This window comes from Amblyomma americanum, chromosome 7, assembly GCF_052857255.1.
Source record: "Amblyomma americanum isolate KBUSLIRL-KWMA chromosome 7, ASM5285725v1, whole genome shotgun sequence".
NCBI classification, from domain to species: Eukaryota; Metazoa; Arthropoda; class Arachnida; order Ixodida; family Ixodidae; genus Amblyomma; species Amblyomma americanum.
The window spans coordinates 7,333,784-7,351,716 of record NC_135503.1 but is presented as its reverse complement, the minus strand read 5'-3'; the positions used below and the strand labels follow the sequence as shown (position 1 = coordinate 7,351,716).

The 17,933-nt window shown below is 46.6% G+C and overlaps 1 protein-coding gene across 1 annotated transcript; it reads left to right on the top strand.

The window, feature by feature from the left end:
* The first annotated feature begins 5,418 nt into the window (after window positions 1-5,418).
* LOC144098368 (major facilitator superfamily domain-containing protein 6-like) lies at window positions 5,419-17,415 on the top strand. The gene is made up of 4 exons (XM_077630955.1): window positions 5,419-5,535; window positions 8,577-8,745; window positions 11,392-12,669; window positions 14,285-17,415. The coding sequence occupies exons 2-4, from the start codon at window positions 8,682-8,684 to the stop codon at window positions 14,470-14,472; spliced, it is 1,530 nt and encodes a 509-aa protein (XP_077487081.1). The 5' UTR covers window positions 5,419-5,535; window positions 8,577-8,681; the 3' UTR covers window positions 14,473-17,415.
* The last annotated feature ends 518 nt before the right edge of the window (window positions 17,416-17,933 follow it).

Genomic DNA, 17,933 nt, shown 5'->3' with positions numbered 1-17,933 from the left:
GACCACTCAGCGTGGTGCGTTGCAGTGATGCCACGCATGTTGTAACTGCATCCTGACTTATCAGCGTGACGTGGTGTTACGCCAAAGCCGCAAAACCACGACATGTTCCCCCAGCTTCTGTCGCTATAAAAAATAAAACTCAGTGAAGGCGAGTGAGGTGGTACGGGTTTAAGGGGGCGGATGAGGCAGGATGGCCGCCGGCTTTCAGCGGCTACATAAGGGCGCTGGTGGTACAAGGCCATCCCCGCTAGGGAGGGATTGCATCGAACAGTGACGTGCTCCTGTAGAAGGAGAATTCCCAAACCGCCATTTGAATTTAATATCTTCCGATTCTATACGTCATGCAAAAAATTACTGCTCAGAAGGCGAAACATGTTGAACACCTTTAGTATTAATCAAGAGGGCAATAAACTCTCCATTGTTCAACGTTCGTCTAACAGCGGCAGAAAAGCTCGTTGAATTCTTGTTCCAATCCTGATGTCAGTATTGAACGTAAGTTGCAGCAATTTTCCGTTTTCAAAGCCCTCCCCTAGCGTACCGGAAGGCACTTCTACATCGTACCTTATGAAATGTTGTTAGTGCGATAGCACTCATACGCTCATCAACACCGACCAAGAAAATTGTGAAGGATCTTGTGCCGTTGCCTAGCAGCAACGATGCCACGTTAGGTTAAAAAAGTGATTGAAATCCCCTACAGGTAGTCGAACCCACGGCGGGGCGAACAGACCAGCCTCGCAGGCCGCTGCGCCGGAGCACTATATGCGCTGTCGCCGCAGCCGAACGTGCCTCGTGTTAAACTGCAACTCGTTCCCATGCTATGCATTGCGCACCACATTCTTCCAATAATACTTCCCGTGCTTTCTCACTATAAATGCTCTAGCCAAGTTTAAACCCTGACACTTTTTCACGCCGCATCCCTCCAAAACACCGGATGTCGCTCAGTTCGCTTGCCGACATCTTCATTAGAACTTAAGTGACAACCTTCCTCCGCAGGCATAACTCTGATGATGATGATCTTTTATGGCGCAAGGGCATCTGCGGCCAAAGAGCGCCATGACACAAGGCTTTTAACTTCTACTCAAGGTGAGCTCACAGACCCATATCCCAAGCTTTTCGCCCTAAAGAAGCCGAGCAGCAGGCAGGGGAAGCTTGTACCCATTGTATCAACGGTGGGTACCCGGCGGCACTGGGGATCGAACCCTGCACCTTCCGCATGCGAGGCGGATGCTCAGACCACTAGGCCACCGCTGCGGTTACAGGCGTAACTTTCCCAGAAGCCGTCACGGCCCGCAATATATACTCCTATGCATGACAGGGCCGGGCTGGATGCAGCGATGGCGCGCGCTGCCACCCTGCAGTCCGGCCGTGTGCATGTCTCAGCATTTCTTCTAGGCCCAACTGGCTCGACGACAACTCACATGCTCATTGAACTGCTGCCTACGCCTGTAAAACTGACCGCGATTACGGTCGTACAGCGTCCACAGTGGCAGAACCTGATGCGTTGGGGGACGTAGCGTAAGACCGGCGAAGATTTTTGTTGCGAAACATGCCAGGCTACGACTATAGCACGTGCCTATTGGTCTGCGCGGGGATAACGAATGCGATGCAGGCGGGAATAGATGTTCCGCCGTATCCTCGGCTTACGATATATAGGCTCTGTATACACCTCCCGCTGTGCGGTCTGTGCGACAGGTGGTTTGCATGCAGCGACGAGAGCAAAACATGCGCGAGGAAGAGATTGCAAGTGGCGGGCAACCTGGCGCTGTTCGTTCAGGGTTGAGCTGCCTGTAGTCAGGTGCTTGCAGAGGGGTCATTGATCGTTTTTATTTTTTTTATCGATTCGGTGAGTAGTTCTGCAGCACGTGCATTCAAAGAATTCAAAGTCTACAGCACGGTAGTCACCGCTCCCCACTCATGTCCTGTCGTCGTTTTCGTGAGGTAAGCACTTCGTATTTCTGAACGAAGCCGGAACTGCAGCTCTGTGTAATCCAGAATTTTTTTGGGCGTGGTAAGGTCACCTTCAAGGTCAAGCTTCACACAAACTCGGCGAGTCGGTTAGAACGACGACACGAAGCACTCTTTTACGCTTGTGAAAAATTATTTGGGGAAGAAGTGGCTGGAGCTTATCGAGTGGTCAAGCCGTCTACTGACATTAATTCAATCGCACATCTTTGGATAGGCTCGGCACGTCGTCCGAGGGACAAAAAAGGCAACTGCGCCGAGGAGAAATTCGATCAGCTGCTGCAAGAGTGGGGGGAACAAAGACTACAGACATGTTCTGATAGCTTCCTGGACTCCATTGCCTCGACGGTGTTAAGCAGTGGTTAATGTAGCTAGCCTTGCGTGTGAAGCACTGACGGCATTACGTTATTGAGAAAAGGCAATATTGAAATTAGTGCGTTATGGAGGCAAAACGCTAAGGCGCCCGTGTGCTGTGCGATGTCAGCGCACGTTAAAGATCCCCAGGTGGTCGAAATTATTCCGAAGACCTCCACTACGGTACCTCTTTCTTCCTTTCTTCTTTCACTCCCTCCTTTATCCCTACCCTTACGGCGCGGTTCAGGTGTCCAACGATATATGAGACAATTACTGCGCCAATTCCTTTCCCCCAAAACCAATTATTATTATTAAATTCGTGCGCAATTTTGTAATTAAAACCAATGTAACCATCGATACCTTCAAACAGTGCCTTTTACAACGGCGCTTACACGGAAACTAATTAATATGCACAGGTTTTGTCCCAGCCGCGGCGGTCGCATTTAGATGGAGGTGGAATGCTAGAAGCCATGCAGTGTACTGTGCGTGTCAGTGCAACTTAAAGAACCCCATGCGGCCGAAATTTTCCGCGACCCTCGACTGCGGCGTCACTCATGGCCTGAGTCGCTTACGTTAAACCCCATAAAACCATAAACCACAAATGAGTGCAGAAAGCAGTTACTCAAATAATTTGCTGTGGGAACAAATTTTGGGGTAATATGATGATACTAAATACTGGTTGCCACTGTGTGAAATGTCTGATGTCGTGTGCAAGTTTTCTTACGGTAAAAAAATTACGCAAAAAAAAAAACTAAACTCTCATATCTTTTTGCTCACTACTGTATAGGTTCACGAACATTTTGCCCTCCTATAAATTTGTTCTTCGGTAAGGGCTCCGTTTAGCGAAAACACGAGCGTTGTTACGGCAAAAAGTATCCCTAAACAGAGACTGAGGACAACTCCGGACAGTTTTTGGACTTAGTAAAAATAATTCCGTGGTTCTTTCTGTGTCTGCTGATGCCTGTCCGGCAGCAAAAGGCGCACATATTGCCGAGATGAATGCATTTACGAATTTTACCGCAACTCGGTTTAAACTTGTGACGTTTACACCGAAAAAGACTACGTTATCACTGTTTTTAAGAGAATGGCGGTGTAGCCTGCCTTCCGGGAGCAGCGCTCAAAAAGCTGTGTCGTCGCACGCAGTACACTCGCAAAATCGGCCGGTGATGACGACACCTGTATTAATGGATGAATGTATTTAACGACTATGTTTTCACCTCTCTTTGTGCGCAGATTTTTGTGCATCCATCCGCTCAGCCCACGTGAAAATGTCTACACCAACTGGCGCACTACCACTGCCGCGTGCAGACAGATCGGAGCTGAAAGAAATAGATGCCGAGAAAAAAAAAATGTTTAAGAATGAACGCGTTGCAGCATCCATGCCCATCCAAATCGATTGCTGCAGGAACAGATACCCCTAATGCCCCCTTGTCATCTGGCATTGAAATCATAGAAGCTTAGCTAGCTTGCATTTAGTGCCACAATAACAACGACAGCGTTGCTGAAATATGCCGCTTATTTCGTACGCAGCGAAGCACACGGAGGAAAGCAAAAATTTATATAAATACGCCTTACGAGAGATAAATTTCATACGCTTATGAATACACAATAACCTCATGAGATTATCAAAGAGAGACTCTTTGAACACGTTGTAGCTTTTTGTGCTTTTAAAACACGCACACTGCCTTTCTTTGTGATGCTTTCTCAGTTGTGTACTAGCACACGTTCGTAGACTCTTTCGCTCGTGATCTTGTCCGCGCTTGCACGTGCATGTTGAGACCGCGTGCTTCTCTTCGAGTGCGATAGTCTTTGTGTGGCTGGCTGGCTCGGCACGTATATAAACTAAATGAAGTTAAAAACAAATGCATGCGACGAGGTGTTGATAACAGGCGATGTTTCCAAGCACACTGAGTACTTACAAGTGACGTAACGAAACAAGTGCATAAAGATTTCTTTAGTGACAGCCTTCCTTGAGTTGTTCCTTGTGCATGCATCAGTTGAAACCATTGAACAGCACGCATGCATTCCTGCAGTATGGTAATCAAGGCGCAGCACGGATTAGACGGCTAATTATTTCACTTTTTTCTTGCTTTTCAAGCTTATGAAAACATCGTTTTCAGTTAAAGAAGCCTCTGTGTCGTTAGAATGCGATAATCTATCGACATAGGCCAACTTAAATCTATCCTCAGTGCCCCTTTAAAATCATCCTCTTGCACACTTTTGAACCACTGTCGTCTTCTGGCACTAATTAAGATGAAACGGCTGGAATGACATCTGCTGTTCTAATTAAGTTGGCTTCCACTCAGCTCGACCTACCCTTTGATATTTTGGATGTATTTTAGGAATATTATACATGAAAATGGAATGCGGCTGTATGCAGCGTAAGGAGGTTCGAAAGTGAAAAACTGTCAGGGGCCCCCCTAATCAGCAAATAAAAAAATATATATATTAACCAATACATGACAGGTGATAAATTTAAGTAAGCATACGCAAAAAAGCAACGCTAATAAAAGCCAAACGTCACATGGAATCGAGATGGTTAGAGAACGCATAAATCAGTCGGTGTCAACAAATAAGCTGTTTTAGAAAATTAACAGTAACCAGAATGATTAAAAATAATACCAGGTAGAAATAAAGCAATACAAATACAGAGGAATAATAAAAAGAGAGAGTAAGAGCAAGATTACGTTAGACTTGCAAACAAGTAATGCTTAACTGTGGTCTTAAAGGATGACGGGGAACCGCAAGTTTTCGCAATGTATGGTGAAGAATTCCAAATAGAAATGCATGAGATTATTACTCCCTACTGGTTTGGTGTCGAACATCCGAAAGGAGTGCCACTGAAATTTAACGCCTAGCTTACTAGTAGCAAGCAGCGCTGGACAACTTTTGACTAGACACAAGTTGTACGAGAACCGACAGTGACCAGATTCGAGGACACAAACCCCGAGAACAATCTGCTTATCGCTCTCACACGTGCCAGCATACCCGGCACGCAGTGCTTCACGTTGTTCTCCAAGTCGGCCCGTTCTGCGCTCCTTCCTTGGGGCCTCATTTATCGCGCCCACTTGGGTGATTACAGGCGGCAGCGGATGAAAGAGCCAGGGCTCTTGATAAGATGGCGCTGTCGTAAAGCAATTAGCAACTGGAAGTGCAGACAGAGCTCACTTTCCGCGCTGCCCATTTGTGGCGGCCAGACGCCTTCACTTGCTTGGACGGGTAAGCGCTATACTTTGTCAATCATGAGCAAAACTCAGTGGTTCCCCCATGCAACGTGGTCATGCTGTCGCGCCCGTTATGGGATAGGGAGATGACAAACCATAACTGCGTCAAGCTTTTTTAACGACTATGTCAATAATCCTGACGCGTTTCTCATTAAGCCTTTCGTCTCTACCCTGTAGACATATGGTAAATCCTGTAAGCAACTGTGGACTTCGACTGGTACCCAAAAGACAAACTTTATTACTTATTACAGCTTGAAGCGTTTCGATCGGCGCCTTTTCTCGTTCTCCTTCATCAAACTCCAGAAGTTATACTGTTTTCCGCCAGTAGACGGTGTTGTCGTTTAAGCCCTAGTTTCTGGATACACGGGGGTGGAGGTGGCGGATCGTTGTGTCTTCTCGATGGTCGGTGTTACCATATTGACGTCATCGCTAGCGACATTCTTTTGACGAAGGGGCCACAGTTGACCCACTCTCCGCACCAGTGTTGCTCCTTCCACAGCGAAACCTGTCTGTCCGCTTTACTCACGTCTTCGTACTCGATTCTGCAGCTTTCCTGCCGCTGAATCGCTTGGGAAACGAGAGAAAACAATAATTTCGCAAGCTGCTCGATATGTGTATTTTGCGAAGGTCTCCCAGCGCCATATATATATATATATATATATATATATATATATATATATATATATATATATATATATATATATATATATATATATATATATATATATATATATATATATATATATATATATATATATATATATATATATATATATATATATATATAATGAAAAGAATGCCAGTTGTGAGAATTTAGTTTTATTTTTGATAACAACCAACAGCATCATAAAAGAAATTCTGTAGATTTTACATGCAGAAAACGAAAAAAAAAAGCCAAGAGAAGAAGCTGGTTTTAGCTTTTGCTTTTAGAACACTATTGAAGCTTTACCTTCAGAATAGTGTAATCCGGCTGTAAACAACTGTGTGTTCCGACCAAATGTACTTGCTCGCATGTTTCCCTAAGGAACGTGCTGCTTATTTCAAGCTGTCGTGTATATTTTTAAACCAGCCAATCTTTGGATCGATAAAACGCCTTTTTATACGGCAACTTCAGACGGGATCATAGTCGGTTTGTTAAACCGAGAAGTTAGTAAAATCGGGTTTCATTAGGTGAAGGATTTAGGGCAGTATAACATCTTAGAAACCCCATCTTTTAGGGTCAGTCTTTCAACTGTGTATCTGCATGTGGGCGCGCGTCTGGGGTCTTTAGCAGCTTGCCACACCCTGTGCGCTCGCCCGGTGTCGACAGCTCGCTACGAATCATTACGCCGAAAAAACGTGCACCCGCTAGTCCGAGAGGAACTGTGGATTGGCCTGACCCGCGACGCGCACACAGTCTGTCAATAACTCGGACCCGTTGAGGGGAGAGCGGGGTGAAACGCGGCACAAATTAGTGAAACACTGCCTAATTTTTATTGTACAAATATTCACCAACAAATGTTTCAGGGATATTTACTACCGCCCTGGCATCGTGCGCAGTGATACGAGAGAACCAGCTGAAGCGGACCACGGAAAAATTTCGTGATATTTATAATTTTGAAATGTCGCACTTTGCCCCGGACCCCGGTCCAAAATTGCACAGTGTAAGGGTAAAATGAGATTCCCATTCAAAGCAAACGCAATACCCAGTCTTGCAGTGAGTGCACACGGAGCTGAACTCATAGGTGCCAATGCGATCCCTGTGAGCCTGTTCGCATGGCAAATACTTTATCGAGTCACAATGCTGCGCTGTTTTGCTTTATGACCCGTACAAATATTGTAGTTGTACAGCCAGGCTTTGCGTGTAGCTTAACTTCAGGGTCCTTTAGAATTTATCTCCTTCTTCGTAACTTTTCCTGTCTAGTATCACAACTGTTGGTCTTGTGCTTCGTACCTATCGAATGGATATGCGATTTGCTCGATTCTCAGTACATCAACACATGCTTTGGAACAAAACTACATGTCTAAGCGAACACAGAGTTCTCCATTGTCAGAATGTGTTGCGGGAGTAGGCGTTTTTGCTCTTCCTTCTCGGAGTGAAGGCCCCATTACGAACGCTTTGCCCCATATAAAGGCGAGTCTTCTTGTCGAAACGTTGGCTAAAGCACCTTGAGGCTCACTTTTCCACTGTCCGCTTAGTTTGTGTTGACAGACAATTACACAAAGACCGATGTGATATGGACCCCGAGAACCCTAATCGCTCTTCACCTGCGCATATTAAGAAATGCGATCTCTTTTAAGGAAGAATGTATGGCGTGCTAACGCTCGAGTCGCTCTTTTTGCTTTGACTCGATAATTTCTCTTGTCATTGGGAAACAGTTTCAGCCAAGATTTTGAGTCCGTCCGCGCGTTTAGTACGGTAGGTTATACCGAGTGCACGTACGGAGTTTTTCTGCATTCAAATGTGTCGTTAAGGTTGGAATACGTTGTTGCGCCTTCTATACAACATGTCAACTGAGGAGACACGGTTGCGCTGATGGCCACAATAAAGTGCAGATGAATGCTCGCTTCTTTATTTCAAACAATGAATGAAGGAATCGAGTTATTTTTGGAGGAGGGCCCAAAGCCCAGGAGTGTGGATAAGGCTAGTGGGAGGTAGGGAAAGGGTCAGATATGGGAGCACTGCACAATACGGCGCACTGCACTTCGCTGCACGCTATGTTACGAGGTGAAGTGTGCATTCACGGACGAAGTTCCACAATCTTTTGATAGTGCGGCTGAAGGATCCTGTTTCGGTTAGATTCACTCATCGTAGCAGTGGACGTGTGGGAGCCGCTGTGCAGTTGTCGACCTTTCGTTGGACGAACGAGGGCGCAGTGCGGGGCTCTGCTTTCGGCTGCTACTTTGGAATTTCGTTGAGAACGCGATCGTGCCATTAAATAAAAGATAATTGCGGGATTTTTATCTGATTTGTATATTTATGCATGTGTGTGCCGCTCAGACCAAGTTTTTGCTGCGCCCCTCATTACTCCACAACATTGCTCGCTCTCTTTCCAGGAATCAAGAAGTCCTCGACCAAGTCCATCGCCTTTTACGCCTTTGAACACCGGCCACGCGGCGAATACGTGGCCAGCCACGTACACGGCGGGCAAAGTGCGAATCATGTTTTCGTCTATCGATCGAAATCTCCTGCCCATAAAAGCTCACTACTTCCTCTACGTAGCAGGTAAGCAAGCCACGCGTATGCTTTTGAATGATGTAGCTATCCGTAAACCACCCATGTGAAAGCGCACCTAGAACTGGCTAGCAGGCCCATTCTTTAATTCCTATCGCTTGTTTACCGTCACGGATTCTGTTGCACCAGGGTTGCCTCTGTTACGTCACTGAAAATCAAATCCGCCTATTGGTTGATTGGCTGATAATTGGTGCTTATTCACTCTTTCTATATGCTGCAGTAGCCCTGGTATTGTAAGTTTCTCGCGCTGGCAGTGCCGAGAGAAGGAAGGAAGGGTTCAGCACAAAGGAACCTGGCCGTCAGCAAAGCGTGTTTCAGGGCTGCTTTAAATACAATACACAGACCTCGCCGACACCACCATTAACGTCAGCCACTATTGCTCTGGTAAACAAGGCCGCCATTATGTTGCAACAGCTATTTTCTTTCCATGCTATATCAATTTCTCATTTTGCTCTATGGCGGATCGCGGTGACAGAGGGGAGTTGGCGTAACTTCAGCCAAAGACGAAAAGGAACAGGAATCGAAATTAAACAGAATAGAGATGAAATCGTTACAATATGACGACTCTGGTTTCCGCAGTATCAGCTTGGCGCCTCTGTCGGCTCCACAACGCCTTTGAACACTTCTGAGAATAATATGAGGTTAAGCAAGAACAGCAAGCGTAACGTAGCCACGAAAAAAGAAAAAATAATAATTTCATCCTATTGGCCCAGAATGCTAAAATAAAAGCAGCGAACTTGTCGGTTATGGCATCATTACCCTTTCTACTTCTTTGCTTGACGTCAAAAAGTGAGGTCAAAGAAGATTATACGCTGCAACATGGGCCACTTTGAATGTGACGGGGCATGCACTGTTACGGCCAGCTGGTGTCCCCCTCATGACGTAATCGATTACAGTCATGAGACATTAAAAGCGTTTTTTTTATAAGGGTCACGCTGTGCAGTCCTGCATGCAAAAAAATTGCAAGGTAGTCATTAGGTGCTCCGTTGAGTTGTGCTATTTGGCAGCTATAATGCGTCTACTGTCGTTTGACCATAAACCGTTGTCTTATCTCCGCGAAATGCCAGTTTTCCGAGAACCCATGAGTTGCAGCTCTTGACACCTCCCGCACCACGTAGGCTTGTTGGAAATTTTACGAGCGAAGCATCTCTGTGGTTCTCTGTCTAGCCATGGCACGGTGAAGGAAGTGCTATAGATGCAGGCAGGAGTGGGATCCTGCTTTACGCGTCGTACAAACCCGTTGACTGCAGTCCTATTTGCCGACTGCGCTACGGCAAGCTGTCACTGTTTTAAAGGGCTTCGTATTTTGCAGAAAGTCGTCTTAAGTTCATTATTTGAAGCGCTTTTTCTCTTTTTTAAAGCGGTGTTTGTTGCCTCAACGCATAAAGAGGGGATCATTGTATACATGGAAAGAGCCTTGCTGATCAAATAAAGTTCAGGAGGAAATGATAAAGTCCCTATTAGCAAGCAGCACAGACCACTCCACTGTCCAGCGAGGGTTTGTTGCTGCCAGATGTGGGATTCTCGTTGCTCTCAGTGTTTGTTTTTGCAGTGAATTGGTGATAGGGGCTGCTCACGCCTTCCCATGAGGTTTTTTTCTATTTTTTTATTTCTAAAAGCATTTTGTCTTGCATGTATTTAACTAAATATTCTTCATGAGATGTCGTTGCATGTTTCTGAAGGCACATAGGCCCGTAGCAGAGAACACGGAGAAAATTCAGAGGAGGAATGGTTGGACCTACGGCTACAAAAGTTTTTGTGTACATTCATTCGGACACACAGACTTCATAAATTTATTTGGATTAAAGCTGACAAACAGAACTTTTGCTCGAGTCTGGCGAGTATACAAAGCATGCACTCTTCGAGGTAACCTGAATATCCCCACATAGAAAATCCTCTCGACAGTCTTCCAGGTACAACCAGAGAATGTGCAGTTAAATAATGTCACAGACACTGCTACCTCTCCACCATGTGCGTAACCGATAAAAAAATGCAAAGAAACCTTAGTGGTGCCCAGAGCTTTCGGGACCTTTTGACATTTAGGGACGCCGTAAGGACTCCACTATACTGCTGAGAAGGAAACCCCGTTGCTTTTGGCAAAGATGATACGAAGAGCGAAGTAAAGGAAACAAAAAAGAGTGAGCGAAGGAAAACTAGAGCTCTGGACCATGTTATTAGCTTCCATCCAACTAACCTAGATTTATTCTGTGCAAAAACATATTTCTCACGCACTACCTCGTGATAAAAGAAGGTAGAAACGTCCGCACGTCACTTTCAGCCAGCCGCTCAAGTCTGCGGCGTTTCGACGACAGCTGAATGTCCAAAAAGAATGGTAGTTGTAGCTCTGTTCTTACCATTTGTTTTCATTAACATAGTAGGAGTGAAAAATCTTGTCTGTAGTTGCTAATCAAGTACTTGTTTTTTTTTTTTGGTTTTATGGGGGTTTAACGTCCCTAATCAAGTATGTTAATTAAGCTTAGTATGTTAAGTATGTTAAGTATGTTAAGCTGTTGTTTAAAAAACAACAGCTGCGTTCTTGTGTGCCAATGTGTTCCTGAATGATCTTAGAGTTAGCGCTTCATGTCACCTTTAAATGCTAAACTTCTCAGACGCCCTTCCTCCACGTGCATTGTGCAGCTCAAGCCAGCGTGCTTCCCTATCTCGCCGCCGTCGGTCGACGCAATGGCATACCGGAATCGAATATCGCCTACATATTCGCCTTGATACCCATCGTTGCGATCTTCGTGAAGGTCATCTGTGGTTACGTCGCTGACAGGACGCAGAATGTCACTGCCATACTGCTTATTCTCAACTTATCTCTGCTTGTATCCAATGGCATGGTGTTCTTCAGCAAAAGCGTGGAGAACTCGCCGCGTCCCCCGCAGGGACTCCTTGACTGCCCCGCGCAAAACCGAACCTTCGAGAACCCTTTCCGTAACTGCACCGATCTCGCACCTCAAGTGTGCAGCGTCGATTCTTGTGCGCACAATGCGTCCAGAGAATTTGAAATCGCCGTTTACGGTAATGTCTCAGCTGTTGCCACCGACGACCTGTGCTCAGTTTTCGAACAGAACAATGCGACGGGTCCTGACGTTAGCACCGGGGTGTGCCGGTTCACCTGTATGTGCTACGAAGCGGAAAGAAACTCGGTCAACTTCGCCGTTTACGTCATATTTGTCGCCATCTCGTTCATAGCTGGCGCCAGTGCGTTCGTGATGTCGGATGTTGCCACCTGCGAAATGCTGGGCGACAGGGCGAACACCTTCGGCAAGCAGCGGATTTGGGGAACCATAAGCTGGGGCATCGTTAGCCCCATCGCCGGAATCGCGATCGACGCGGCCAATGCAGCCACGAACAATCAAGCCGGATACACGCCAGGTTTCTACGTCTTCGCCGTGCTTATCGTGATGGACATGGCTCTTCTGCACCGCATGCCGCGCCTCAGAATGGGCGAGCAATCCACAAGCTTCTTTAAGGACATCAGGACCGTCTTCGGCGGCTGCGAGGTCGCGGTCTTCACCGTGTGGACGTGCTTCACGGGCGTCTTCTTCGGCGTCCACGCCTCGTACAACCCCTGGTTCCTGGAGGACATCGGAGCTCCGAAGCTGGTTATCGGACTGAGCTTCTCCGTCATGACACTGCTGGCTGAACTGCCGCTCCTGTTTGTGGCGCACAGGATTCTGGGACGGATTGGATACTTCTGGTCATACAGTCTCTCCTTTGCCGCGTCGGCCATAAAGCTAGTTGCGTACTCCTTCCTGGGCAACCCCTGGTACGCGCTTCTCGTCGATGTCGTCGGTGGTGCAGCGTTTCCCCTGGCATTCGCTTCAATGACAGTCTTCGCCAGAGAAAACGCTCGGCAGGGTACCGCTGCTTCTGTGCTGTGTTACCTCAACGCCTGCTTCGAGGGAGTTGGTTGGTATAATTTTACTCTGACCCACTTTCTGCAGGATAACTTGTGGCGGACGCGGTACACGTGCGCTTTGTAGGTATTAGCTAGCGCCAGTTAAAAAAAAAGAGATTATGTCCAGCGAATGTAATATCGACGCTCGATAGTGAACGAATTGTGACAGCGCTGATTGCGATGTCAAGCTTTAATCTCAGCAACTGCCAATGAAACCGCCCGTTGTTAGCTCGTCGTAGGAAGATGCACGGACCCTTTACAATGTTGGTAAATTAGGAACATGCAGAACAACGATGTAAAGAAAAAAATTTGACTCCTATAGCTACAGGAAGCTTGCTCTGCCGTTCGCATTACATTTAAGCTCTTAAAACCTTTTAAGGACTTAAAACTTGCACAGCTGCAGGAGGCTTTTTATGAGCAAGCACTACTGCTTTTTTGGCGTCGCGTGAGATGGCGGCTCAAGCCACTGTTTATTACTGCAGCACGAGAGCTGTTATCCGTGTACATTTTTGAAAACAAAGAGAATGGGAACATGTGTGTTTGAATTACTGCGCACACCATAGGCGGCAACTTCCGGTAGCTCCGCAGCAGATGTGTGGGAGACGATGGCTTCGACAAGTGCTCTATTCTCATGAGAACAAACCACACCGGTCTGGAAGCCATCGCCTTGCGCTTCTGATATGCCAAACCGGAGAAAGTCATCGACATGTTTAGGCCCATATCCAAGTTTCAGTGGTATTATCGTGGAGCCTGATATGTCTAGGCCGAGCATACAAGGGCGATTTAAACCTTGAGAAAGAAAGTAGCTGGAGGTATATATGATAGGGTGCAGAGCGTTTTGCAGGTTCTACCCAATGTATGAACAGCGGCTGTACGACATTCTCCATACTAGAGATACAAACTGATGTGTCTTGAAAAAAAAATAGGGGAGGGGGGTACCAGCGGATACAAAGACCCGTACACAAGAAAAGATATGTTAGACAACGTTTCTTTTCTTGTGTACGCGTCTTTGTATCCGCTGGTACCCCTTCTTTTTTTTTCAAGATGCACCAACTGTCCCAAGAGCAAGCTCTGATGTATCCTGCCAGTACTCACCTGTGAGGTTGAAACTGACGTCCTTGCTGAATGCAAGAGGGGAAAAAAAAACTTGGGCAGGACATGTAACGCGTAGAACAGACACGGAATGTATTTTGTGGTAACAAAGTAAAGGAAAATTTCTTACAAGGAGGCGAAGAGTGAAGTAGATGAGACTACAAAATTGGGTGGGGCAAGACGGCAGAAGCAGCCTCAAGACAAGACTGATTGCCGATAAACGGGGGTGGTCTTCGATTCATAGTGTATTTTACCCGGCTGGTAATGACGATACTTGAGCATGAAGGCTGCGAAGTAGTTTTGGAAATTTTCAAAACTAATTGCTTGCTTTTCGGAAAGAAAGGAACATCAAGCTCTAAGCAGACGTGCCTGACTGCCTCATCGACAGCCCGTGCTCATAGCGCCAATATTTTAGTTGCATTAACGTTCATATCCCTTAACACAATTCACTTAATTCTAATGGAAAATACTTTCATTCCTTCTTTACAAGAAAGTGCATCGATAACTCATGGCTTCTCTTTTTCTCACTTGTAGGTGTCGTCGTTGGGAACTTTGTTGGTGGAGTAAGTTTCGAAAAAGTCGGAGGAAGGTTGACGTACCAGTACCTCGGCATCGCAGCGGCTGTCTGCGTGGTCGGCTCCGGCCTCTCTGGGGTCATCGTGCGCAAGAGATACCCAAGAGAATCGCTCTGGAACGCGCCCACTAAGCAAGACGGCGCGTAGTGTGTGCATTTTTGAACACTGAACATCACTGTGGTTGTGAGCTTCCGGGGGCACTTTACCCTGAAGTGTATACGATGCAAGTTTTCAAGCCTGAGCGGTTTGTAGCTGTGCACTGTGCCCGAGCGAGCATAACCTTGCTGCAAATGTGCCGTAAGTTGTTTCCGCTCTTGTGCCTCAGTGAGTAGGACAGTAACAATGTCAGAGGCTAAAGTAGAGCAAACCAGGGCTTTTGAACAGGCCACAGGAGGCAGCGTTATTCTGCCGACAGTCCCATAACTGCCGGATGCGAGCGACGGAAACAATTTAAAAAGATTTTTCCTGTGCATCGGAAGAATGGACTACTACGTTCAGTATTTTCGTAACAATACCTTACAGTTTTCCAGTATTCAAAACTTTTGTCCAAGAAAGTTGGACATGTTTTGTCGGAAAGCTGAGGATCGGCGTGGTTCTCCCACAGAAAGGACGCTAAGGCTAAGGAATCGCTCCTCCTCCCCCCGCTTTCCCCCTTAGATTAGATCCGCTGATGGCAATGGTCTCGTAGTTTGTTGAAAATTAAGCAACTGCCTTAAGTCAGATGCCGAAGCATAGTTTTACTATTACCGATGAGATGATATCCCCAAATTTCGCCCTGGTCATTGCCAACATTGGCCCACCACACTCTCAAAATTTGGCCCACCCCCGCCCACGAAATTTGACCTTCTCGGATTTGGACTAAAATCGATATACAGGATAATTTGAATGCGCTTAATACGATGATGACCTCGAAATTTGACCCCGGCCAATCCTAAAACAGCAAAATCATAGTAGAAGAATAGAATAGCTATCGCTCGACCATTCGGTGTAACAGAGTTAAACAACTGTCATTTTTTATCCACGTACAGCTCACTAAGATAACCTCGCGTGCTTTCCAACCGGTCTTTGACGGCACTGCAACTGGGCTAACTCGCAGCGCACGTGAGCAGATGCAGTCTGGGAGTACCGCGGAACTTGACACTAGAAGCGTCAGGAAAGCTGCTGCTGCAGTGCAGCGGAGCGCAGTACTGCTCTATCTATAGCAGACATCTTACACGAAGGTCTTCAAGATTGCTCTTGAAATGTTTTGAAAGCGGGCCGGACGTCTGAAAACAAATAAATGACAAAGAAAACGCAAATACAACACCCAAACATCTCAGCAAGGCAAACGCAATGTGATATGTTTCTATAAGTGCGGAACAAACTATATTCGTGGCTCATGTCATGGGTAGAGCATCACACATTATGGCGGGCTTCGCTCATGATATATATACGAACAAGGCTCCGCATAGCTCAAGCTTTCGATTTCCGCGGGCTGTATATAGCTCCTGTAAAGCCCACACGCTCTAAAGAGAGGCCGAGGGCGAGAATGATATACGAAAGCGTAGCACATGCTCTGCGCTCTATCACGCAGTGGTTCCACCTGGGGAGGCTTCAAGTATCAATTGTTTATGAGCGGCTCGTCTGGTTCCCCTCGAGCGAGGGCGGCTAAATTTAGGTTACAGGCCGCAGCGCAGGCCAAGTGGCGCGCGCATCTTTCACGACCGTTTCCAATAATACATACCAAGGCGTCTATACTTCGCAGAGGCAGGCCGTCCGCGTGTGTTCTGACGCACTGGACACACACGATTAAACCGAGACAAAGCCGTCAATAAGTCTCGCGACTTTTCGTTCCGGACAGGAGTGCGTGCTCCGCGTTGTGATCTTTGTAAACAGGCGTCACTGCGAGAAATTAACGCTGCTTGTGGGTGCAGCAGTTTGCTCCTTGACGTGTCGTTGCGACTGACGTGACGGCTCATCAGGACAAACATTATGAACTTCTGGAATAGGGTGACCCTATCTATTAGGGGCATGGGAGAATAGCGGAGCGCCAACGCGCATGCGCCGGAAGCTAACCAGTAAGTATGCAGGACACAAGGACGGAGAAATTTAAACAGCTTTAAACGACAGGCAAAAAACGGGAAAGCTAAAAACTGGATTAATTCAACGGAAAAGAAGCATATATAATATAGAACTATATCGAAATTGGAAAAAGGCAAATCAGAAAAAAATCGTTATTTTTTCGTTTTTTTTCTCTTGTAATTTGCTTACACCTTTTTTATGTCAGCACTGCGTCGCTGTCATCTGCACGGGGTGCGGGCCTTGTCAAGCCTTTTTTAAGGGTTTTTGCTTGCCCCCCACCTCTCAACATCACTTCTGTCCAGTGGACGTTTGATGCTGAAAATAAAGATGACTTTGATAACTGAGGCAGTGCCCTATATACTCTTGAAGCTAGATCACGATGCTTTAGAACGCCCAGCTACAAAAAGAAATTTATCCAAGAAGATTACACATGTGCACTGTGTGGTAAATCTGTAGAAGCAATCGAACGTCTCAGACACGAATGTGATGGTATCCGGCCGGACGTCGATGCGGGCACAGTTACTCTCCCTGGATCCCTAGGGTTTAAAGATAACAATGGTCATGTGAATGAATCTGCGGTGGAAGTTAGCAAAAAGCGATTGGAAGATCGGTGGCTCAAATCAAAGAGGCGGCATAATGTTACTGAAGTGTACGAATGAAAATATATTCAAAGAAAATGGGAATTTCAGACGAATTTTTAACAGCGTTACATAAAAATAAAGCAGAAAAAAAAGCCAAGCATGGTGGCAACTGCCACAACCGCGTTTAAAAGGGAACACTTCTATCTTCCATCCATGCCGCTAGGACAATAAGTGGAGGGGTGTTAGTATCCCTGCGCCTGAGGACTGGCGTCCCGCTATTCATCTGAGCCCCTAACCGGTGTGGTCACGGAAGCCGCGACCTGTACGTTTCCTTTCATGCCAGAGCCACAGTGCTTTTCAATAGCTGAAAGGCCGAGGCAGCTATAGTCGCATACAACTCAAGAACGAAGCGGCAGATGCCCCAAAGGAGCCAATGACGTCAACCGAATCTCCCTTTGGACTTGGCAGCGTGCAATCGCAGGGGGTGGCAGACGAATGGGGAGGGGGGGGGGGGGGGGGGGGGGGGGAGTGCAGTTGCCTTCTTTCAAGCGAGAAATTTTAATAGGAAAGCCATTCTGAACCCAGTTTTGGGGGTGAAAAAACTCTAATACATGCATAAATTGGTGCCGTACACAACCGCCCCTACCAAGAGTAACCAAAAATCAGCTCATCTTGTAGATCAAGGAAAAATTTGGAAGTTGCCGAGACCTACGCACGCTAATAATTCAGAATGCTTGATGCATACTAACCACTAAAATGGCTTATTTTTTAAAACGCTTTTCTTCATCGTCATGTCGCAACTTTAACTGTTGTGCCGAGGATGACTCAATTCAAAAGATTAGTGGCTAACGTGTCACCAATTGATAACGGGCACCTCGGTGGCTTAGTGTATATACGGTGCTCGGCTGCTGACCCGGAATACGCGGGTTCGATCACGGCCGCGCCGGTCGAATTTCGATAGAGGCG